Here is a 24,367-nt window from a genome sequence, read left to right as displayed (position 1 = left end):
AGGCAGAAAGGTACGACTTAGGGTACGTCTTTTCCACACACTGTGTAAGGCGCACCTGACAGCCTTCATTTGGTCAGAAGCTGAAAGGGTGCCTAAAAATCCGGTGCGTAAACTGCAAGTTTTCATTTTTGGGGGATGAAAAAAGCTGTTTATTGCTTCATTGTTTCACGGTATGTGAAGGCACTTCAGCTCGCGCGTGAGAAACGAGGATTTTGCAATTTAATTCTTTTTAATGCCCCGAGAGGAACTGGGCAAAGTAAGAGCAAATGTATTGGAACATGAAGCAACTGTTGTGTTGTGGTTGCTGAAGTCACTCCCAAGTTCCCGCAGGTATCAGCAAGTCCATCTGAATGTGTTTTAACGCTGTGACGTGACCATCACATTTACATCTTCAAATTCCATCCCAGGTACTTTTCAGGTGTTTGGTTAAAGGAGGCTCTAAAAATGGCTGCTACTAAATACATTAACTCATTAGGTAAATAAGTACCAAAGTAAGCAGTTACTCAATGCTTTAGTAGTCATTATTTAATTAAGTACCTCGGTATCAAAGTGACATTGTTTGACTCATCCGTGACTCGTGTACTTTTCTTATTCATAATGGTTCTTGCCAAAGTTCATTGAAATTGTATTCCTTAGCTGCGTAAACAAGGACTTGAATTTCTGACTCTTTAGCAGGCGCGTCCGTCACTCGCCACAATAATCCACTTTGCCCAAACGAAATGTGCGCGCTTTGTTTGCCGCTAGATGGTGCTGTTTGCTGGGAAACCGAACGCCATAGCTGGAATCGTGACTATCTTCTTCCTGCTGGTGTATGCCGCCGTCAACCTGGCTTGTTTGGCTTTGGGGTGGGCACCGGCGCCAAACTTTAGGTAGGGCATTCATTTAATATTCACCATGTTTCAACTTCTTTACTTCAGCTCATATATATGAATGAATAGTTGAGTTTGTGGTACGGATAAATACTTGGGCGCGCAGAGCCGCCTCGTAGCTTTGTTTCATGTTTGTAATGGTTGACTTTTTGTTTTTTTGAGGCCCTCGTTCCGTTGTTTCACGTGGCACACCTGCGCCCCGGTTCATCGTTGGCTGCCTGGTCATGATGTTCCCGATCAGTGCAATCTATGCTTTTGCCAGCAACGCATTTATGCTGCTTCTCCTTATGCCCATTGGTTATCTGGGCCCCATAAGCAACCGGGGCTACATCGGCCAGGCTCTCATCTTCCACCAGGTGCTCACACCGATCTTCTCCATCTCGAGTCAGGCGTGTTACGCGCGATTCGTTCCAGTCTCACCGTTTGCAGGATACGTGCTCGACTGTCATTTCTCACTACGCGTTCATGCTCAGGTCCGCAAGTACCTCCTGATGCTGGATGTGCGCAAGGACCGCGTTCAATTCCGGAGGCGTCAGGCGCTGCTTATGGTGGCCGGCCGACCCACGTAGTTGCGTGGGCCTGCTGACTTTCATTAATGACCTGAAGAAAAGTGGTCTCCATGTTCTCGGTCACGTCAAACTGGGATTGCTGGGTAATATATCTTCGCTCTTCTTTGCTCTCTGTTCATATGTAGATCCGCGGACGGACGCGTCGTTTGACTTTGCTTTTGTTTCCTTAGACGAGGGACCGTCCGACCCTTTGCAGGGCTGTTACGACTCCTGGCTGTCTTTGGTGGGCCGTTTGAACATCGAAGCCTTCGTTAACCTCACCTTGGCCGACTCCGAAGTGGAGTTCAGAACCTTTTCATCGCTGGATTTGGTGGGTGCTCGCGTTTTTCTTGCGCGCTGATCATCCGCCATTCGTGGGAGAAAGACTGCTGCTGTAATTAGCAAGCGAAAACAAGTTCATATTCGTCCGCCATTCTCCATATCTTCAATCGTAAATATACCGCCGGTCTTGACTCATTCGCTTCCGGCCCGTTTAAAATTGACGTCCGCAACGGGTGAAAACAATCCGTACCGGCGAAAACGTGTAGGTGCGGGCAAGAACTCGGCATAAACTAAGCAAGTTCAGACCTCATACTTTTTTGACAGCAGTTGGCTATGTTCCTATTAGCCTGCACTTTGCTGCCATCTTCTTGTTTTGCAGAAATAGCAAAAGAAATGCATGAAATGTTAAGTATAGGTTCGAACAAAAAAAAATGTGAAGAATATATGAATTTGTGAATGCGGGATTTCAATGTAGCGGAGTCCCATTTTTTTCACGCTCAAAAGACAGATGCGTAAAAAATAAAAATAATGGGACGGAGCGACCCGATCAATTTGATCCAACGTTCTGGCTTGTTTTGCGCAAAACAACCATGAGGCAGCCTCAACAATTGGGTTAATTTGTATGAAACAAGCCAGAGAGTCAAGTCGACCCAAATATTACGTCCGTCCTTTGTTGACCCATAATTTTTGACCCAACTGATTATCTTTGAATCGCTCAAATCCATGACAACATCCACTCAAAAACGTTTGTAATTGCATGTATAGGCCACAAGGTGGTGGCAAGACACTACTTTTTTTTTTTTTTTTTTTGGACGATGCCGTAGCCTTATTAAATGAAGCTCCTTTCCTCACCCCAACGGTGTTTTGGCACATAAATGCTACCAGATGACTCCAAAACAACACTTCTCTATAAGAGGGGACTTAACGTTAAAGATTTACTGAATAATTGGGGGCAGGCTCCCCAAAAATCTGCAAACTCAGATATGCCCGAGCCGTCAATCTACGCGGCGTCTGCCGTCCTCCTTTCGGTGAACCGATACGTTGGGATTAAGACTCGTTTGGTAATGCTTTCTAGGCGGGATGAGGCCAAACACTCTTGTCTTAGGCTTCTACGACGACCGCTCCCCTCGAGACGCCCTCGGAAACAAAGTTACTTTACAACCGGACCGTGGCTTGGCTGCGGGAAGACCGAAGATAGACCGGATGGAGCCGCCGTTCTCCTTCTTCCCTAATGTACGCCATAGCGATGAAGCCAAAGCCGTGAAGGAAGAGGAACACGTGTCGATCGGTGCAGACGCCGTGAAAATGGGCAAGAACGCGGCCCCGGCTCGATACTTCAACCGGTTCAACAGGGATGAGGTTTTAGGCTCGGGGACGAGGGCCAAGACCGGGCCGAGCGTGGCCGGCCCGTTTGTTGACATCTGGCCGCCGAATCTGCCGCGACCGGACAGCGGCGGCCACGCCGCGCCGACGTCCGCTCGCCGTTTCTGCTCCAGCTGGCCCGCGTCCTTCACCAAAGCCGCGCCTGGAGCCGGGACATCTAAAACTTTAGCGCCGCCGCTTGACTATGCCCGCTGCTTTTTGAGTCAAAGCGGCCGACGGCGACGAGGTACCTCTGAGGGTTCGTCGAGAGAAATGGTGAGATCGCTCGGAGCGGGACTTTGACCTCAAATGCATTTGTGCAATTCTGTGGCGGAAGGAGCTAAATTGAAACATTTTTGGGCTTATTGGGCCTCACGCGACCACATCGATATTCAATGGCGTTTATAATCGATAGGAAAAAATAAAAGGAATCGTTAACTTGTTCTTTCCCCGTGTTTTCGAATGAGAGCCAAATGCTCATATAGTCTGGCAGGGGGGTGCGCGCATTTGATTCGCATAAGGCGGGGGTGTACAAAGCGGGGAGGACCCGCTTCGGACACCCCCGGCATAAGGACAGATCGGCCGGCTTGTAGAAAATTATAAATGCTTAATGAATTCAGCGGAAAAATCGCAGGCCTTTCTCAGTGCGGGGGGCCATTCTGCCAAAATGCGTTGGCGCAAAAACGTTTAGAACCGGAAGTTTGTAAGGCTTTTCGAAGGAGGCGCCAAGTCCGTATTGACTTGACGGAGTCGGAGTGACTCAGTCGGTCGTTCGGGGGTGGGCGCGGTGGAAACGTCTGACGTGGATCCGACGCCATCTGCGGCATATGTCGTGTTGCGAGAAGGTTCGTCTTCGCGCGCGCTTGTGCAGAAGTAGCTTTCACACCTGCCTACACAAAAGTGACAAAGTCTGCGTGGGAGGGAGCGCGTTCACAGACGGAGGCAGATCTGCCTCCAAGTAGGCCTACTATTCAGTGATTCAGCATTGAGACACGCGGGACCGAAAATAACGTCAAGAAAATGTGCGGTTACAAAAATAACCCCCCCCCCCCCCCCCCTTTTCTTTTTTTTTGTGTGTGTGTGTTTGACAAAGACGGACGTCTTTATCAAAAGTTTGCGGGTACTACGTTTGAACAAGCGTGACCAGAAGGCAGAAGGTTTGCCCGACGGCGGCTCCGCCCGCAAACATCAAGTCCGGAAAGCGGACGCTTTCGATTGCTCGGCTGCGATGTCGTTTTTAGTCGGCGGCGAGTGACAAAATGGCCGCCCCTGAGATGGATTTAGAAGGGGCGGTTCCCTGCTTAATTTGCGCGAACACATAATCTTATGTACCACCCTTTTTTACGCAGAAATTTTAAAGGCCCGTCATGTTTTCCTTTTACCACTGTCATGCAGAGAAGCAATTTTCAAACTTTTTTTGGGGGGGTTTCAAATCCACATTCTATAGCTTTTTTTAGGAGTACGTTTTTTTCCAAAACTGACTAGCTCAGCGTTGCCTTCTAAAGTTTGAGAAAAGGCTGGGTGGTTGAGGTGGATAATCGATACATGGAGCGTATTGACGATCCACCTCAACGATCCATAAAAAAGTGGGCTGTCTAGAAAAAATGTGCAAAAACATTACAGCTGTGTTTTTCAAGTCCCATCTCGCGAGGTATAATGAACAATCCTTTTTTTTCCCCAATGGCTAACCGTTTGTATTTTAAAGCGCTAATAGATCCGCCGTCCTTCTGGGAATGAACACCACGAGCGTCCTTATTGATCATTTCTTGGGGATTTAAAAGCCCAAGCCGTGGTTTTCCTTTATGAGGAAACGTGTTTGACAGACTCCGGGCCATCTGGACGGGTTAGTCTCCGAGCAAACGGCGGGAAAGCGGAAAGCCTGTTTCCGACCCGATGAGTACAGCGCGAGGCGGTCGGTCGGCGACCGGGCGCGCCGACGCCTCTCCGTCTCCTTGGGAACGTCCGTGCGTGGCGTTGACATCGCCAGGGTTGATTTCCGGATAGCGAGTGTGAATATGCGCAAAGTCCGAAGGGCGTACCCCGTCCGCGCGGCCCGGCGTCACCCCAACACGACCGAGAGCTCCAACGTACGAAAGCCCGCGCTAATTCCGCACCTTATCAAGTTACTCAGTCACGATTCATGAATATCAATGCAGCGGGAAGCCTGACTCACTTTGAGCAAACGTTCCCCTCGGTCTGTTTTCCTTTGTCGGGGAACGATCGTATTACCGGATGGATGCGAACGGGAGCGAATTGAGCTTCGATTATGCCAATCAACGCCGACTTAATGGATGCTATCTCTGCTCGTAGCGGACGGTGAGGCGATGACACGTCCTTTTCTTCCCCCTTTTCCTCTGTCTGCGCCCTTCTCAAATTCTTGTTTCGCATCATTTCTCTACTTGATTATTTGAAATGAAATCAGACTTTTGGCACCATTTCCATGTGCAAACGTACGTAACCCCCGATCAAATGACCTGGCTCCCCTCTTCGTTTTCAGAATCAAAGGCGCTCCTCCGGAGAAAAAGTTTGCCCGTGCAAGAAAATGAAAGCGTCAACGAATGGTCTTCCGCGAGACGACCGAAGGTACAATTTGACCTGAAAATGTGAATCCACCTTTTGTCGCACATCTGTGAAATGAAGTCGACCGCGCAAATCCAAACTGCGCTCCGCGCGAGTACGTCAGCGATTAAAACGAGATCAGCATCAGTGCGGCGTTTCGCAAAATATCTTACAAAATAAGTTGTTTCGAGAACCAACAGAAAGCAAACGCGTGTTTCACTGAAAGGTATATCAACCGTGGAATCGCGTTTACGTCCCTTCCTGTGTTTAGAAAATGACTAAACAACGCTACAAAGATATCGAGAAATATTTTCATTTCCATCGTTAACAGATAGATATATGATTTTCTCTTTGTTTTTGTATGTATGTATAATAAAAGTGTAGGAATAGACAGGTACGACTATATACGACTGCTAATAGTAATGTATGTGTACTGCTCCTTTTTTGAGGTTGAGTTTATTTCAATGAAATGTGCGTTTATAAGCTCAATCGATCAGAATCAATACGTCCGTCAATATACGAGTTTGCTTTGACAGCGTAGAAGGGCGGCGAGAAGCAAGAAGGATTTCGTCACCTTACAGCCTTACGTCACACCGCCGGAGTCGGCAAACTTCAGGACTTCCGCGCACGCGCAGCCTGACCGACGCGGACTTGTATACAACAGCGGTCCCGGTCGCTTCATTCATTCTCGGCATGCCGGCCCCTCATTGGCCACGCCTCTTTGACCCCGCCTCCGGCCGTAAGTTCTCCACTCGAAACCGGTGACGCGCTTACATAAAAAGTGACAGCATCGCGGGCCAATCGCGACAACGTGCGTCGCTCCGCCGGAACGCCTCCTCCCCGGGTAAACTGGCCCCGTTCTGGCGAGAGGCGCAGTGACGGGAAGGCTGACGGCCGCGGGAGCCAATAGGAGCAAAGGGGGAGGAGTCGCTGCGAACCGGCTAATTACTCGGCCTGCGGTCCTTCCCCGCGCAGTACGCGGTGCGCGCCTTCGCCCGACCGAGAGAGACGCGAGTGTGTCGCGGGCCGCCACGCCGCCAGCCAGCGACCTCATCCGGATTCCACTTTTTAGTAGCGTGCGCGCTTTGTCCTGTACGGTACGTGGAGATTTTTATCGCTTGCTAACGTGCGTGCGAGTCGCATAACTGTGTCAGTGGACGGAGAACGGAAACTTTGTCAAAAAATCCAAACGTTCGAGTGGCGAGGAGGCAAAAAAACAAAAGTATCGCGTACGTGCGTGAGTTGGCGCCTTACGTAAAGAGTGCAGCGCGCCACATGAGTTTGTCACGCAGCGGCGATTAGTGAACGATGCTCGGAATCCCCCGTTTAAAAACCAAACACACGCACATCCTCCTCGTGACGATTTTCGCGTACTCGACACGAGAAAGGCAGCCCCGTCTATGTTTTTCCCTTCTCTAGCATTCATTATCTGTGCGGGAGGTGACTGTCCTTTTTTTTTTATACTGCGGACGAATAGAGGGGGGGATTGTGTTTCTTTTTCCAGACAGGTCACGTATTCTTTATTCAAGGGGCAAAAAATAGGCGCAAAAGAACGCGGCGGCGGAGGATTTGCCGCTCTTGTGTTATTGATAGTCCTCTGCTAAACAAAGCAAAAGCTTCGGACGGAGACCGAAACGAAGCCAACAAAGAACACGGCGACTACTGTGAAATATTTGTTCGGCTCGGATGTGGTCCTGCGCTCGGACGCTAAAATATTGTCAAAATATGACCACGCTGCTAAATGCGCGTAAACGGGAGGCGGAGAGCTACACCCTCCGGGTGTCAAAATGCGGGGCTCATTTATTGCCAGGGGTTGAAAGGCCGGCTTCCGCTTGCATCCCATAATCAAGAAAAGTTTTTTTTTTCGTTAACGGCGCGAGATGAATACGCATACGCCTGAGAGTGAGCTGAGCTAATATTTAGCCATGAGTGGAAAGAGTCCATTTAAACGGCACGTCAGAATGCGGCCGCGTTCATGGGGATCGGCTTCCGACAAGCGACGCCCGCAGACTAAGGCCGTCTTAATAGTCAAAGCTCTGTTGACGAATTGCATTTGAAAAACTAGTTTGAATTTTCATTCCTGTATTGATTTTATTTTCTCACGAACATTTATGGAAACAGATTCCTTTATGATTTGCTCGCCGGTTTGTTCCGTAATATCTGGAAATTGTCAAAAACCTTAATAATTGTTTTCCAAATGAAAAGCCGATTTTGGCCATCGTCTTATTGCGAGAACAATTCCAGTTGAAATTCTGAGCATTTGGAATGGTCGCTTTTCGAAACCGTCGCCAATTCATTTGCTGACGGACGAGTTGCCGGTTCTTCGTTGCGCTTCGACACCACGCGGGAATGTAAACGTGTCAAATAACCACGGCGTGTAATAACATCATACATGATCTGCGGTTGAATATACCTGCGGTTTTCAACCTTTTTTTTTTTTACGGTGAAAACAAATGTAAAAATAAGAAAAGACCTCACTCAGGTTTATCTTTTTTCAGCAATTCCAGAAGATAGATGGCGAAACAGCAGCTCGTTTGCCAGAAAATTGCCCCCGCTAATGACCACGTGCCTTTGTTCTGCAAAAGGATCCCTTTTAGTATTAAGTTGCCCGGCGTCCCCATTCATTTGCCGTTCGTTTGAAAATGTGGCGTTCCTCCGCATCCGGTTAGCTCTCAAGAATCTCAGCCATCCCCCAAAATGTCTTCCAGCGCTGCCTGTACCTCAACAAGTTCAAAGAAGCGAAACGCCTTTCTTCTTCGACAGTATGTCGGCCATATTTTGTTGGCGTCCGAAGGTCACGAAGCAACGTGCCGCCGCGAGCTAACGTGGCACTCGAGTCAATGTTTTGTTTGCTTTTGGTGTGGCGATGCGGTGATTCTTTTGAAAGGGTCGGGGGCCTCAGATGTCGCGGAGCTTCTCTTTTGAAAGGCCGCGCAGCTTGATCCTGCTCGCCTTTTCACCCTAGATCAGAGAAGCGCCCGCGGAGGCTTTTGCCAGGTCAGAAGATGAACGCGTTGAGCCTTTCATGTACCTGTATATGTCTGTCCGTTTGATTTTTGCGTTTGAGACGGCTGCATGGGGAAGGTGAGCTTCGTGTGAAAAGATCCTCTTTCTTCCCTCGGCAGATCGGCCCCTTTCCGTTTGTCGGACGGCTTCGCCGACGATGGGGTGACCGGCGCCCCCGTCGCCCGACTTCGCCGCCGAGAAAAGCTCGGTCCTCCCCATGTCAGAAGATTCGGACTCCAAGCGCTACGGCTTTTCGCCGCCGGAGGAGCAGGATGCGTCCGCGTCGCGCGGCTCGGCGCCGCGGCGGACGGGCGGCCTCGGCCGAGGCGGGCCCGAGTCGGGCCCCGGCGGCGGCGGCGGCCGGGACCCCCCTCCGGCCGGGCCGCGCAAACCCCGCAAGAGCTCCCGCTCCCTCTCCCTCTCGCTACCCGAGGACGTGGAGATGAAGAGCGGCGGCTCCAGCGGCTCCGGCAGCTCCAGCGGCTCCGGCGGCTCCAGCGGCTCCGGCGGCAGCGGGACCGAGTCGCACGGGAACGGGAGCCGCGGCCGTGAGAGCAACGGACACGAGTCGGCGGGCAGCTCCGGCAGCAACAGCAAAGATTCCGCTTTGCTGGAATCGTCCGGGAGCAACAAGAGGTAAGTGAGCGTTTTCCCGGGCGGGTTTGCGCTGGAAACACGGGACCCTAACCCCGCTAGGACCGACGGGGGGCAGGTTTGGGACTCGATCCATCGGCGCGTCTCCGTCGCGACGTCGTCCCGACGCATCCCCTTGATCTTGTCGCCACATATCTTTTGGACGTAAATATCGAACAAATGTTGTTTTGTGCAACGCTCCGGTGCAGCGCTGCTCTTTCCTAGCGTCCGCCCAAGAGCGCGCGCGAGTTTCATGGGGGAGACGGGCCCTCCCGCAAGACACGCGATTGGCTCCGGAGTTGATTCGCCTCCCGGCGGGGAGTAAATTACGACTCCCGCCCCCATCGGGAGCCGATCACGTGTCTTGTGGGAGGAGCCGTCCCCCTCATGAAACTCAGACGCGCCGTTAGGTAGACGTGAAGAAAGCGCAGTAAAGAGCAGCGCTGCACTGGAGCGTTGGAGAAAAAACAACATTTGTCAAATATTTGGGGGAATTTGTCTTTTCTTGATGACGTTTTGCTGTGTGCAATTTCGACATCTTACTGGATTTTCAAATGGCCAAAATGGAGCAAGTAAAGGTTGTTTTTTTAAGTATGCCGCAGGTTTTTTCTTTGAAAAAAAACAAAAGACATCCATCATCATTTTGGTGTTGCCGGCAGCTGGCCGCATCCACCGTCATCGTTTTCACTCAGAGCGGGCTGAACATATGCTCTTTAATTTCCCCAAGGCGTAATATGAGCCAGGATTCAACGGTCGGGAAACGGCGATCAGGAACGCCGAGACGGCGTTGGTACTGTATATACAGTACGTAACCAACCCACGTGTGGAACTAGGAGGGAAAGTCAAGGGGCCGCTTTTTTTTCCCCCGCAAGTGCGGGACTATTCAAGCAGAGAGAAAGCGGGGCTCGCAAGTGTCTGATGATGCAATGAAGAGCCATTAGTCTTGTCCGCTCTGGAAGCAAAGCAGCAGTCGTATTTGGGAGCGGCCCGTGTCCTCCGTGACTCCAAAGGTTACTACTTGCGGCATCGGCGCGCTATTCTCAGTGGGATTAGCCTGCCGTTAGTATTTGGCTACGCCTGTCTTGTGATGAGTCGGAGTCTCGGGGTCACTATTTGGTTTACCCGCTCCTCTTTAGGCTCGTAGGTTAATACGTACGTACGCACGTACCGCACTCCTTCTACGAAGGGTTTCTACCGGTCATTCCGATTGCCCTGTTTTCCAAGGGCAAAAGTACGGTCGCCTGCTCTAAACGCTAACTTCGGAATGTCAACTTTTGTTCTCGGACGCCGTCGGGGGAAGGACAACGTAACGGGACGAGCGAGATGGCGGACGTCGCTCGGCTGTTAGCGGCCAGTGCCCGTTGCAGCTAACAGCAACTCATGTTAGCCGAGCTTGTTGCGGCGTTATTTAAAAGAGAGAAAAAAGCAAGCGGGCTGAACCAACGTCCGACTCCATCCTTGTTCGCACGCAGGAATATTACTAAAACCCGGTAATATTCATACCACGTAAAGGTTTTCAAAGCAGATATTTTTAGTCTACCCCCTTTTAAAGTCGACTCACCCGACTCGGTTGACTTTTTTTTTTTTTTTTTTTTTTTACCCTGCTCCTTTTATTTCATTTTCTTTCATTCATTATACTCATTAGACATTTACTGCATCTACTGAGAGAGCGATATCTCTTTATTCATCCTTTCCTTTTTATATCCCTCTCTAACAATCATGGAAGCGAAGGCGCGTTGCCATCATGGGTTTTTCTGTGAGCCGTATTTAAACGTCGCGCTCGTCCTCCTAATTTTCCCCCATCCCCATCGAGCCACCTGGTTAAGGGTCTCTGCGAGGAGCCGCCGACATCTTAAGGTCTTTTGTCAGCACCTCTCCAGAAGCGGCATGGGGCCGCTTCCCCCGTAGCCATCTTCCACAAAAGGTCGAAGTTAATGGCGCCGCAAACTGAGATCCGCCCTGTCCCTTTTTGATCCTTGTTACGTAAAGCCGCCCGAGGAGCTCCCTGGGCCCTCGCCCGGCTGACGAGCGCGGCGGCTATTATCGAAGATAACGCGTCAGAAACATCGGCGCTAAACGTGAGAGAAGACTTTTGCCGCTACGTTGTCGCTAAGCTTATTTCGAAAGGATCGACGCGAGAAGCCATCGCCCTTTCTTTCGGTAACGGATTTTTTTTTAATTCCGCACCGTTCAAGGAAGATGGAGCTGTCCGCCGCAAAAGGCCGGTTTTGACACGCGAATGCGCATTTTCGTACGGGCCGTTACAATCGTTACCGTAATGGGACGAGCTAGAGGGGAGGTCGGTGTTAGCTGAGGTTGTTTTGGCATCACTTTCAATAAAAGCAGCGAGCAGACCGAGCCGCCGTCCGAGTCCGTCCCGGCGCGCCGTGGAGAGCGCGCGGAAGGGTATCCCATTTGACTGCTTTCTTAATTGCGGTCTTTTGGCATACACGCTATATACGCGATCCTGGTGAAACTCTAGGTGTTTATACTAAAATGAGCTCAAAGCGCCTGGCGAGGAAAAGGAAAAGCGACCGCCCGGAGCCAAATTTTTCCCAAGGAAAAAAAAGCGTGCGCCTCGGCTCCAAAGACCGCGGTAGACGGAGCGTTGGAATAAATGTCTGGAATTTCACGGAAGGCCATTTCGAGTTTGTACAGTTGAACTGAGCGCATCCGCCGGCATCGCCGGGCAGCCGATTGATTTTTTTTTCCTTCTCTGTTCCCCTTAGCTCAAACTCCCACAGTCCATCCCCCCCAAGTAGTTCAAATGCCTTCAGTTTGCTCAGCTCCGAGCAGGACAACCCTTCCACCAGCGGTTGCAGGTAGGTAAAGCCCGCAGCCGGGCTCCGTCCCGCTCCTTTTGCCGTTTTTTTCCATTTGCGCGCCTGACTCCGGGGGAATGCGCTCGCGCCGCTCGCAGTAGCCAAGAATCGGCCAAAGCCAAGACTCAAAAAGAAGTGCTGAAGACCCTGAAGGAGCTGAAGCTCTACCTGCCCGCCGAGAAAAGGCACGGCAGCAAGTCCACCACCTTGAACGCGCTCAAGTACGCCCTGCGCTGCGTGGAGCAAGTGGAAGGTAAAAGCCCGGCGCCGATAGACTACCGGATTTTCAACCCTTTCCTGCCGCGCTTACCGGAATTCCCCAAATAGAGGATATCGTCCGTTGTAAACTCTTTTCTCGTCTTCGTACCCCCGGGTTACGAACGCTATTTGCTGCGGGTTGAGTTACGTGCGCTTGAGATTCCCCACGCTGCCAGCGGTAAGTAAACGGAGCGACGTGGAACGCGCTCCGAGCGGTGGCTTTCCCCCTTCCCCGTGACGCGGCTCCGGTTCACTTGACCGTAAATACATGCCGAAAGACCGCCGTCAATAAACCAATCAAACGGAAAACCTTTCCGACTTCTCCGAGCGCCGCGCTCTTAATCGAAGCGGCGTCGTAACCCTCGCGACGACCCGCTCGCTTTTCCCGGTTTCCCGCGCGTGAACGGGGATAGACTCTGACGGCGGTTCAGTCCGCTCGCTTCTTTTATCGCGAATAATGCCGCGACGACCTCAGCCAACACGGGCGGCTCGCGGCCGTCAAACTGATGGCCCGGGGGCCAGACCCGCAAAATGAGGATTCGCGTCGAGTTTCGGGCTTCAAGTTTCGGGCCGAAATACCCAACTCGCAGGTCGTCTTCATCTTTTAAATGTTCGGGGTGGCGAATGACAAGCATTTGTTGCCTGGCCTCTGCTTTCCAAACTCGGTAAGCGTGCGACGAGCCCGCGGAAGATTTGATTGACTCGACGGTGGTGCCGGCCCTCTGCGTGCCTTATATTTGGGGGATGACGGTAATTAGCCATTTGAAATTTTGACTGCGCACGTTGAAGCGTTCAAGATTTTGAAGACGATTTGTTGCGTGCCTCCAGAAGCAAACGCAAAAGCATATCCATATATATTTTTCGTTGGCGCGTAACCCGTTTCCGCGGCCTCCGGGGCGCTCGCTTTGTTCGCAGCCAACGAGAAGTATTACCGGCTGCCGATGACCAACGGCGGTCAACCTTCCGGCCCGGACGCATCGTCGTATACCATCGACGAGATAGACGGCATCGCATCAGAGTATACCCTCGAAAACAACGTAAGTTGAGGAGTCGCTGTGCGGACCCGCTCAAAAAAATGTCACAAGCGCTGGAACGATTGACCCTCGCTCGTCCACATCGATGCGACGTCGACGAAGAAGTCGTCCGTCTCCGCTTTTCCGGCTTTTTTCGTGCCGTTTGGCGCTATTCGCCCGTTAAAGCGGCCAACTAGCTCGCCGCCCAAAAAATGGATGCGGCGCGACGGGAGGAGGGGCCAAAAAGAATAGAAAAGCGCCGGGCGGGCCCGGGCCAAAGCCTTTGCTCGTCCCCCCTTCCCAGGACGTATTTGCGGTGGCCGTGTCGCTCGTCACCGGGAAGATCGTGTACATTTCCCGGCGGGCCGCCTCCATCCTCGACTGCAAAAGGGAGGTTTTCAACAACAGCAAGTTGGTGGAATTTCTCATCCCGCGGGACGTCGGCGTCTTCTACAGCTTCACCACGCCCTGCCGCCTGCCCTCCTGGAGCATGTGCGCCGGCGCCGGTAGGACCCTTATCCTTATTTTCTATACATTTCTCAAAGCCGTTTGCCACTTGACTTACTGTAAGTCAAACGTCCAGCGCTAATGACGCCATATTATATTGGATATCTGCATTTTGTCAGCGGCAAGCGGCAAAAGGCCGGCCCGCGAGATTGATCCGAAACAGGTGGACGCAATTCCCCAAATGCAACCCAACTTTGGACTCGGGTGGGAAAAAACAAAGCGAAAAGCCTTGACTTGAAACGTTTGCCGTTGCAGAGTCGTCGCCGCCCGATCGCGCGCAGGAGAAGTCCTTCTTCTGCCGTATCAGGTGGGCATCGGTCTCGCCGGCGGACCATCTGCTACCGCTGATTTTTATTCACGCTTTCTTCTCCCGCTCCGTGTTGATGTGGGGTTTTTTGTCCCAACTTACTTTGTGACATCACGTGCACGCCACCGCTCGTCCGCCTACGACGCGTACCGTTCCGCTGGCGTTTCTGTGCCGGGTCGGGCCGTCGCTCCCCAATCTTTTTCAAATCCGTCGTCCTGTCCTATTATTCCGTTCAAGCGGTCGCCCCGCCCCCATCGTCCTGAAATCGATTGCTCCCCATTTATTGTCTTCCATCTGAATTTTTCAAAACCCGGTTTGCCCCCGCTAACCCGTTAGCGTGGGCTCTTCAGGTCAAGAAACACCACCTGACACGAAGCCCACGCTCGCGCAGCGTTACGCGGTGCGCCCGCGCAGCGTTACGCGGTGCGCCCGCGAGCGTCCTTTCGGTCACTTGCGGACGCCGCTCGAAGAAGGCGTAAAAATGAGAAAAATGTTTCATTTTTGAATGGCTGATGTAATGATCAATGCCCATACCCCCGCCCTCTCTCTTTGTTTGACCCGGTGGCTCCAGCGGAGGTAAAGAGTGTGCGGGCGACCTGCGGTACTACCCCTTCCGGATGACGCCGTACCTGATGAAAGTCCAAGTCGCGGACCGCGCCGAGGACCAGTTCTGCTGCCTCCTCCTGGCCGAAAGGGTTCACTCGGGTTACGACGGTGAGGACCCGGACGTAGGGCGACTTTTCTCGGTATGGGGTGGCGGACCACGTCGACGGACTGGCGGAATGGCGATCGGACAAACTTGGAAACCGTTCTCATTAGCGCCCTGCTCCCACATTCCCAAGACCCTGCGCGCTAGGTAAACGGGGCTCTCCAAATTGTCCGTAGGCGCGTTTGGGAGCGCCAACGGTCGTTTGTCCATTTGGACGCCGCCGTCGGCCGGCAACCGGTTCCTGGCGTCCCCCGCCGAGCGCCGCGAGAAAGCCGGACAGGCGCCGGCGCGCCCGCCGTGACCACGCTTATAAGATTTGACGGACGGACGATATTACCGTTCCAAATTCTTTTTACGATTTCGGGGAAGAAAGACGATCATTTAAACGTCGACGTCCGTTGACGCTCGCGTGAACGTGTTACTCCGGCGGTTTGTTTTGACGTACGCTGGCAGTCCCTAAGCATGTTTTTTGTTGTTGGTTTTCGTTCCCGATAGCGCCCCGGATTCCGACGGATAAGCGCGTCTTCACGACGACGCATTCTCCGAGCTGCGTGTTTCAGGATGTGGACGAACGGTGAGTCGGACCTTCGCGACGTCTTTCCAACGATGTTTCCCAGTCGTCGGGTCACGAGCGGAACTTCTTTTCCTGCCCCGTCGTCGGGTCACGAGCGGAACTTCTTTTTCCGCCTCGTCGTCGGGCGGGGCGAACCCCTTGGTTTGCCGTCGGCCGTCCGGTTTTCGTTAGGGCCGCGACGTTTGCGAATGATGTAGCGTTTGTGTTTTTCCAGGGCGGTTCCTCTCCTGGGCTACCTCCCCCAGGATCTGATCGGCACGCCGGTCCTCCTCCACTTGCATCCAAATGACAGACCCGTCATGCTGGCCATTCACAGAAAAAGCAAGTACTTTTCAAAGTCGCTCGCCGTCGTTCAGCGAGGCCGAACCCTCGTCCCGGACCTTTTTTAACTCGTGCTTCGAGAACAGCCGGAGTGCAAAAACAAGTCAGGAAATCTTCATTTCATCGGGTCGCTAGACAAATGGAAGCGAATAGTTCCGACCGTCGAATGGCAATGACGCGGTAGTTCTCATTTTGGGCAACGTGTACCAACGTTACCGTAGCCGAATTAGCGGGCGCGTTACTTCTTAAGCTTCCTTTGCGTCTTCTTTAAATAAGATGGAAACGTCTATTCGGTTCTTGTCGATTTGCCGTTTCTACCTTTATGTGAGCCTAGAAGCAATCTCTCCGCTACCCTAATCCTTTGAATCTGCTCGATTGCGCCCAAAAGCGACGTGACCCCCCCCTCTCTCCGACCAGTCCTCCGGCACGCGGGACAGCCGTTGGACCGCTCGTCCGTCCGATTCTGCGCGCGCAACGGCGAGTACGTCGTCCTGGACACCAGCTGGTCCGCTTTCGTCAACCCCTGGAGTCGCAAGGTCTCCTTTGTGATCGGGAGGCACAAAGTCCGAACGTGAGTTCACTTCGCCCGAATTGCAGTTAAAAAGGCCAGGGCGACTTCTGCTCGGGGAAATACGGTCGATTAATTATTCTCGGGGGGGTAAAAGTTAACCCCCATAAATAAATCACCAGACTACGTAGCTTGTAATACGATTTCGTTCGGTCCGACCCCAGGGGCCCCGTCAACGAGGACGTATTCGCGGCGCCGCTTTCCGCCGGGGCCGATTTAAAAGCCGCGGACTCGGACATCCGGGAGATCACCGAGCGGATCCGCAGGCTCCTCCTACAGGTGAGAGACAATACGGAGGTCCCGCCGGGCTCGGTCCGCCCGCTTTTGGAGCGGATGCTACCCCGATGCCCCGGGAGGCCGAGCGAGATCGCTCGCGCGGTCCTGACGTATGCGCGTCTTTGATTTAGCCGGTCCGCAGGAGTCCGAACGGCGCCGGCCGCCTCCCGGGCACGACTTCCTCGAGCGAGAGCCTTGACGACGCCGGCCAATCCCATCAAGGGGACGGCGAGGAGGAGGAAGAAGGGAGCGGCGAAGCCCGGCCGGTGAGTCGACGTCCCAAATTGTTTCTCTCTTTGCAGGGTATTTGCCGCGCGCCGGCTCCGGTTTGACCCGCTTTCCGCCGAGTAGACAACGGCGCAAATACTTTATCGCATCCGAAACGGAGACGTCGATACAGCTCCGCGTTTACATGGAGTCGGTTGGGCGTCGGTAGCCAGGCGAGTTGCTCCCGTCAGCTTTTCTTACCGCCCGGTCGCGCAATTGAGCGCATGGAAACGCCGGGCTCGTGCCGCCGTCGGCGAGGCAAGCGCCGTTTATTTTCCTGAACCGCTTTAGGAACTGCGGAAAAAAGTCCCCACGCGACGGGCTCACTTAAAGTCCAATCAAGTTTTCTCCCCTTCTTTGTTTTGCTAGCGTACCTTCCAAGAAATCTGTAAGGGAATCCGTCTCCAGAAACGCCGGGAACAGCGCAAGAAAATGAACAGCGGTAAGCCCGGGACCTCCAGAAATTCCGCCAATCCGGCCTCGCCGCCAGCTCTTGCGTCCGCCTCTCCAGGCGAGCGCGCTCCAAAGAACCCGCCGGCCGCGCGGCCCAAGGACTCGTCGGCCCCCCCCGGCCGGAGGGGCTTGGCCGCGCGGCCCGAGGACTCGTCGGCCCCCCCCGGCCGGAGGGGCTTGGCCGCGCCGGCGGAAGGGAGCGGGTCCTCCGGCCGCGAGGACGTGTCGCCCGATGGCCGGGCGCTCTACTCCTACCAGCAGATCAGCTGTCTGGACAGCGTTGTCAGGTACAAGCGGCAAATCGCCAATATCCGGAACGGACGGCGCCGCCGATGATACGCGTCGGCGCAGTCCAAACCCTTTGACGTCGTTCCCGCTTCCTTTACTAGCGTTTGCTGCGATCCGTATGTCCCTGAATCGGTAGGATATTTTACCCCTGGGGGGAAACCTCCAGCCAAGGTTTTGGACGCCAGAGGTATGCGGCAGGCGGATGCCGGACGTCGGCCTCGTTTGCCGCCGTTCAAAAATCGAGTCCGTTTTGGACGTATTGAAAATCGGTCACGCCTTGATTTCTTTTCAACGGCGAACGGGGCGCGACGGAAACCTCGGCTCCCCCGACACCCGGGGCTTCATTCCAAACGGCCAAACGATTGAATCGCCGCAGGTACTTGGAGAATTGCGAGGTCCCCTTCGCCCCGAAGAGGAAACGCCGATCGTCCTGCAACGCCGCGTCCTCGGACGAGGACGAGCGCAAGGCGGGCGGCGCGACGCCGGCTTCTGGAGGTGTGCCCCGTCGCGTGGCTTTCGCCTAAAGCGGTGCCTTTTCGAGGCCTCCCTCGCAAAGCGAGGGTGTCCGAAGTCCGTCCCTCGGCCGCTTTTTCCGTCGCTTTAAAGCCCCGCCCCAAAAGGCCCCCAAATGTCCAAAGTTTGGACATCCCCGCTCAAACGCTTCTTCTTTCTCAGACTCTCCGCAACGCCGCTCCCACGTCGGCATCTTCGTTTTTCTTCTCCTTCTCTGTTCTCTTTGGCAGAAGCGGCCTCGTCGAAGGATCGGCCCGCTTCGGACGACCCGGATAAAAAGTCGGCCGGAGCGGAAGCGGGCGCTTCGCTGCCCCTGCCTTTACCTAACAAAGCGGAAAGTGCCGTGTCCATCGCCAGCCAGTGTAGCTACAGTAGCACCGCAGTGCATGTTGGGGACAAGAAACCTCAGCAAGAATCAGGTACAGTGCAGTGAAAAACAAACAAAAAAAAGGTCGCTCTCCTGTCGCCTTTCCTCGTTTGATGCTTCTTTCCTCTCTTCTCATAGAATAGTCTGAGAGATGTCTTTTTTTTTTTTTAATCCAGCGCACATTTTGAAATTGAATCACGGTTCCATATATTTTTGTGAACCTCTCTTTTGCGCTTGGCTCAACAAAGTCTCAAAAGATGGTCGATACTAAACGAATCAAGTACTAAAGTCATCGATTGCTCGAGGTAGTGGAGTACTAAAGAAATGGAGAAGAACTGAAGTGAAGAACTAGATTGCAGGCCTTCAGTCGTAGGTACTTTTTCACCTGTTTGGCTTAAGAAAAATGGATGGTACTAAATGAACAAACGACTAAAGTGATCAAAGTACCGCAGGTACTCAAGTACTAAGGCAATTGATAGCTTCTGTATTACAGCACTACAATGACTTTGCGTACTAAGGCTCTGAAGTAGGCAAATATTTAAAGTACCAAAAGACTCAAAGAATCACCCTGAAGGAGTTTCAAAGTAATCTATTACTTCAGCAATCAGTCACTTAAGAGCTTTCGTAAAAAGGGTCATCGATTAATTGATCATCTTAGTATTTGATTTACTAAGTGGCGACCTATTTTTAGACCTTCCTTTGGCCGAGCACTTGAAAAGAAATGTTTACGCAAAAAACAAACACGCACGCATAGAGCGCTGTCTCGAGTTGAATGCGTTGTCTGTTAGAAGCCGATAAACATCGGCGCGCTCAAAAACGAGTTGGGTCAAAAATAAGCCCATCCAAGCTAATCTTTGGATCAATTGACCCAATTTCTTTGAGCCTAAGACGGACGCCTATTCACTGCCGCGTCTTATTTGGGGAATGGCGCTAACGCTCGTCTACTTTCTTTCTGTCTACGTTGCCGCGGGAGTTGTTTGAAAATCAAAATCTCTTCGCTCAAGGCACCGCTGCAGCGGCTATTCCAAAATGAGCGCATTCTGGTCTATGTCGGGGCCTCGCAAACTCTTTGGACTCCGTTTTGGAAAACGACATTTCCGAGGGCCCCCGTTGCAAACGTTTGAGGGGGGGGGAAATGCCCCTTTTATTCAGCCCCCGGGGCTCGCCGCTCCCGGGGCTCGCCGCTCCCGGGGCCGAGATGCCGTTTCCCCTGCGGCGAGGGGAACGTGCGGACGAAACAAAGGAAATGGAGGAGATGATCATTTTCGTCCCAAATTCTCTCCGCCGCCTTCCGGCCCGGTTTGGGTCGTCCGACCCTGACGGGGGACGTCCCGCCCGTGTGTCGTCCGCACAGAGATCGCGGAGGACGCGTCGGCGGCGGAGCGCGTCCCGGGGCGGGCGGCTCCGCCTCCGGCCCCTCCGCCCCGGGGCCGAGAAAGGGAGTGGTACGGGAAGCTGGGTCTGACCGAGCGGGTTTTGGCGGCCCACGCGCAAAAGGAGGAGCGGGCCTTCCTGTTTGGCTTCAAGGAACCGCGCAGGCTGGCCGCCCTCAAAGCCGACTGCTCGCGCTACCTGGAACGCCGGAGGGAAAAGAACCCCGACGACGGTAAGCGAGAAAGAGCGCGTCGGCCGAAAGCTCGACTATTTATGAAGGCTTTTGCTTTCCTTCAACCACTCAAATTGTACGCCCGCATCACTTGGGTCGGCTTTATGAACACCCGCAAAAAAATGCAAAATGTACCCTCCTGCTAATTAACGGTACCTCCGTCGCAGTGGCGCCGGCCGGCCGGCGCGGGAAGCGAAGCGGCCCCGGAACCCGTCCCAAGGCGAGCCGGCGCGGCGCGCCAAACAAGAAGGGCAAATGGAAGCGGGCCGAGCCGACCGAGTCCTCGGACGGCGCCGCGTCTCATCCCGGACGGCGGCGGGGCCCCCCGCCCGACCCCGAGCCGCGCTCGGCGTTCCCCGTGGCCTACGCCGGCTTCCCCCTGCAGGTTTTCCCAAGGGGGGCACCCCGCGCCGACGCCCCTCCGCGAGGCTCCGGCGACGGTCGAGGGGCCGTCCCGCGCTCGCCGTACGCGGCGGCGGCGGTCGCCCCCGCGGTGGCGGCGGTGCCGCCTAACTACGTTTACCGGGCGGCCTTGTGCCCGGACGCCCCGCGGCCCGAGACCGCCGCCCTCCCCGTTCGGAGCCGAGCCGCCATTGCGACGCCCGGCCCGTCAAAGCCCCGGAGCCCCTTTGACTCCCAGCCGGGCTACGCGACGCCGTCCTTCTGCTTCCCCGCCGCGACTTCGGAGGCCCCCAAGGCCCCGGGCGAGGGCCGGTCTCGCGCCTCCACTCCGCTCTTCCGGTCCCGCCGCAGTTCTCCTCTCAACTTACTGGAGCTGGAGTTCTCCGGGGAGCGGCGGGACGGCGCCGCCTCGACCCCCGGAGGACAGGGCGGCAACGCGGCCGAACGGGACGAGGGCCAAGCGGGCGGCCGGGCCAAACAGCTCAGTCAGGTAGGCCACGACGCAACGCTCGCAGATCTGTTGAGGCCAGACCACGTCTAGAAGAAACGTCTTCCGCGCTTTGGGAAAAACTTTTGCGCCTTAATCGCTCCTCAAAGGGACGGCTCCAAGAATCGCGCGTGTATTTGTCCGGCGTGTTCAAAAGGCAAATTTGAGCGCCGGCCCTCCCTCGGTCCACCCGCGTCCGAGGGGCGTCGGCCTCGGGGTCGAGGCGCATTCCCCTCCGGGCATTCCCGGGACGCTTGCGTCCTCGCCGAAAGACGGACGGGCGTTGTGCTCGTAATCGATGACGCGGGTGCATTTTTTGCATTTTGCTCCCGGGCACGAGTCCGCCTCCCCGCTTTCACGAGTCCGCCTCCTCGCTTTCACTTTCCTTTGGGGCGATTTGACCTTAGAAGTCTGCCCCTGATTTTAGCGCTCACGCGCAGAGATCAGAACGCACGGCGCGCGCCGCGAAAGGGAAAGTCCCCAGACCGGTCCGAACGGTCACTCTCACAATTCGGATTTTCTCCTCCTCCTTTTCCGTGGTCTTCTACACCGGCTCAAATCCTCTTCCGTACTGTTGAAAGAGACGCGGAGACCGGCCCCCGGCGGGAAGCGTCGGGATGGTTGCGGCGCCGTCGCGCTTTGCTACCTTTTCCTTCAGAAAGCGGCCGCCGAAGCCTTCGCCTCGAGCCGCGGAGCACGTCGACGATGCGGCTTTCGTGTGTCTGCTTGTCTCCCAGGCGAGCCGTCGCGGCGACGGCGATTGGTCCTCCGGCGACCCGCTGGACATCATCCCGCAGGAGGACTCGCGCTCGGGCGCCGGCTCGGCCGCCTCGGGGTCTTCTCGCTCCCGCGGCTGCGGCGCCCCCAGCGGCGGGACGTCCGACGGCGGGGTCTCGGCCGGCGGGGCGGGTACGATGGCCCGCGTGCGCCGCGCCGGCCATTTTCGGGGAACCGATTCCTCCGCGTTCCAACGACTAAGTGGGCGGGTCGCGCCGTTTCAAAGTTGGACGCGGCGCCGCCGTCCGGCTTAAATCTCAGCGAGGGTTCATCGAGCCCGCCCGGGTATCTCACGGCGAACGGTTGTGCCGCCAGGGAGCGACGGCGGCGAGTACTTTGGCGGCGCGGACTCGTCGCGGAAGGGCCACGAGGCCGAAGGTGGACCGCGCCTGGTCGACCGCGTCCTCCGGGACCCCGTGCGGCCGCCCGCGGCCGAGGCCGACGACAAAGGCGCGATGACCTATCGGCTGCCCCGGCGGTGAGCGCTTTTGTATTTCTCACTTTTCGAAAGGCCGGAGTCGCGCTCCAGTGATCTCATTTTGTCTTTTTGATATTAAAAAGGATACAGGTTTCGGTATACCGTCGTGATAGAGAACCGTCTTATTCGTAGTCGGCGCGTCGAGTGGGGGTGGCGCGAATGGTTTTCTTTTCCGGGGGGGGGGGGGCATCGCGTGTTGAAGTCGCCATTGCAAACGTAAGTGCCTGATGTAGTTGAAAACTCGCGCTAACTCCGGGCGCCGGTTTGAAAACTCGGCTGTCGTCGGAACCTTCATTTGAAATGGTTCAACTACTTAACTGGAGTCGCGCGTCCGAGTCCGCCCCCCCCCCCCGGCGCCCCCTGGCGGCGCTCGCGTCGAAGCGCTCGTCCAAAGCTTGACGACGCGTTTTTTTGCCCGCAGCGACATCCGGGAGGTTCTCGAGGAGGACCGCGAGAAGCTGAGGCTGATGCGGAAGAGCCAGCCCGGCTTCACGGAGGAGCAGAAGAAGGAGCTGATGCAGGTGCACCCCTGGATGAAGAAGGGGGGGCTGCCCCGAGTCCTGGATGCCGAGGTACGCCGCGCACGTCCGGAGGCCGTCGGCAAAAGCGCCATTGGAAAACGTAAAATCGCGTCCTTGGGACTGAGCGCCGAGTGATACGTTTGGCATTAGAAGCACATGTGACGGAAATACTCTCGCGCGCGCGCGCGCGCGCGACGGTGAAAAGTCAAATAAGCAACAAGAAGTGAGTAAACGTCAAATCGCGGCGAGCCCACGCCTTTTATATAGACCTCAATCGAAGTCGGCTGGCTTTTCGCCGCCGGCGTCTTCACCGTGAAATTCATTTGGCTCGTCCAGTTACCGATACGTGAAAAATAACGACACGCATATTGAAATCCTGTGACAAAGTGAGCGTATCTATCCAAACGGGATTCGCGTTTTATCAGAAAGGACGAAGCGTATATTTGAATCGACATCCAATACGCATTTATTGGAGAGAAAACAAGTGGCTTCAGTTGGAATGGAGAAAATATTTCCAAAGATACAATAGCGGCCTAGAAGCACAATAGGAGGCGCGCCCGCCGCTGAACGCGCACGAGCGAGAACGGAAGGCGCCGTCGTTCTTTGAAGGACCCGAACGCTGAGCTCGGGCGTGCCGGCGCTAACGGGCCGTCCGCCTGTGGTCACCCAGGTGTGCCGCTGCGGCCACGACCCCGAGGCGGCCCGAGAGGATCCCGCTTAGCCGACCCCGACGGCCGCGAGCGTCTCGCCGTTTGGGGGCGGGGCCTTTCATTCCAAAACCGGCGGATACTTCTCGCTCGCCGTTTGGGGGCGGGGCCTTTCATTCCAAAACCGGCGGATGCTTCTCGCTCGCTGTCTGTCTCGCCGTTTGGGGACGCGTTCGGTCCCAGATACTTCACTGTTAAATCCACACTCGAGTGTCTGGACTCTTAAAAAGCGTCAAAACATGCCATTGAATGAGTCTGTGTTGTTTTCAAGTGTCTTTTGAGAACCAACCCCTGTGCTGTATTTTGTTTCCGTTCCTTCGATTAAAAATCAAATAAATAAACGCAGCCTTTTATGTCTGTTTTTCTCAAGCACTGAAGAAGAAACGTAGAAAGGGGGGGAAAAAAACATGCCAAAAATAACCCCGGTTTGGGTTCGGAAAAAAAATGGAGCAGTCCAGTCCTTGGGTAAATTTGACCCAATTTTCTGGGGGTTTCTATGCAGGAATCCAAATTGGGTTGTTTGTGTGTTTAGTCTGCGCGGCGGTTACGGACCTAAAAGTTGCACTTTGGACATTTTCTGTGCTGCCGGCTCCTTTTCCGGCTTCGCGCCCCATTGTAAATAATGTGAAATAAACGTCTTCCGGAGAAAGTCGCTTCAAAGCGACGCCTTCCAAAAGTTCCCCGCGCCGGTACGTCCTATCGTCGCGTCATCAACTTTGTATTTCGCTGCCATTTAGAAATGAGAAGATGCAAATTGGCAATTAGCGCGACGCTAATGCGAGGTACTGGCGGTTAACCGCCACACTCGCAAATAAACCGTCGGTAATTCATAATATAAACTCATTGCATTGTATAATAATCGATCGTTGGCCGAAAACGTAAACGGT

At 54.5% G+C, this 24,367-nt stretch overlaps 1 protein-coding gene across 6 annotated transcripts; it reads left to right on the top strand.

Annotated features, from left to right (window-relative positions):
• The first annotated feature begins 16 nt into the window (after nucleotides 1-16).
• On the top strand, nucleotides 17-23,858 carry per2 (period circadian clock 2). 6 transcript variants are annotated; one of them, XM_088428835.1, is made up of 26 exons: nucleotides 17-869; nucleotides 1,032-1,225; nucleotides 1,343-1,521; nucleotides 1,609-1,748; nucleotides 5,559-5,644; nucleotides 8,746-9,262; nucleotides 11,989-12,081; nucleotides 12,180-12,334; nucleotides 13,255-13,376; nucleotides 13,657-13,858; nucleotides 14,115-14,166; nucleotides 14,738-14,880; nucleotides 15,371-15,449; nucleotides 15,664-15,770; nucleotides 16,188-16,341; nucleotides 16,503-16,617; nucleotides 16,746-16,880; nucleotides 17,251-17,323; nucleotides 17,393-17,621; nucleotides 17,999-18,117; nucleotides 18,366-18,554; nucleotides 19,857-20,108; nucleotides 20,276-21,000; nucleotides 21,735-21,906; nucleotides 22,090-22,252; nucleotides 22,674-23,856. In XM_088428835.1, exons 6-26 carry the CDS (start codon nucleotides 8,844-8,846, stop codon nucleotides 22,906-22,908), a joined length of 3,933 nt encoding a protein of 1,310 aa, XP_088284961.1. In that variant the 5' UTR covers nucleotides 17-869; nucleotides 1,032-1,225; nucleotides 1,343-1,521; nucleotides 1,609-1,748; nucleotides 5,559-5,644; nucleotides 8,746-8,843; the 3' UTR covers nucleotides 22,909-23,856. The 6 variants fall into 6 exon arrangements, with proteins under 6 accessions (XP_088284961.1, XP_088284960.1, XP_088284957.1 ...); XM_088428834.1 differs by having other exon boundaries at nucleotides 17,251-17,621; nucleotides 22,674-22,824; nucleotides 23,444-23,852; XM_088428831.1 differs by having other exon boundaries at nucleotides 12,183-12,334; nucleotides 17,251-17,621; nucleotides 22,674-23,858.
• Nucleotides 23,859-24,367: the final 509 nt, after the last annotated feature.

This window comes from Hippichthys cyanospilos, chromosome 12 (genome assembly GCF_059441005.1).
Source record: "Hippichthys cyanospilos isolate Australia breed blue-spotted pipefish chromosome 12, RoL_Hcya_1.0, whole genome shotgun sequence".
Lineage (NCBI taxonomy): Eukaryota > Metazoa > Chordata > Actinopteri > Syngnathiformes > Syngnathidae > Hippichthys > Hippichthys cyanospilos.
Note: the sequence above shows the minus strand (reverse complement) of the source record. Positions and strands in the feature narration are given on the sequence as shown.

Coding starts and splice junctions, on each gene's coding strand:
- per2 (XM_088428828.1), top strand. CDS start 8,844: ATGTCAGAAGATTCGGACTCCAAGCGCTACGGCTTTTCGCCGCCGGAG. Junction 14,881..15,370: donor GGTTCACTCGGGTTACGACG/GTGAGGACCCGG, acceptor CGTTCCCGATAG/CGCCCCGGATTCCGACGGAT. Junction 15,771..16,187: donor GCTGGCCATTCACAGAAAAA/GCAAGTACTTTT, acceptor CTCTCCGACCAG/TCCTCCGGCACGCGGGACAG.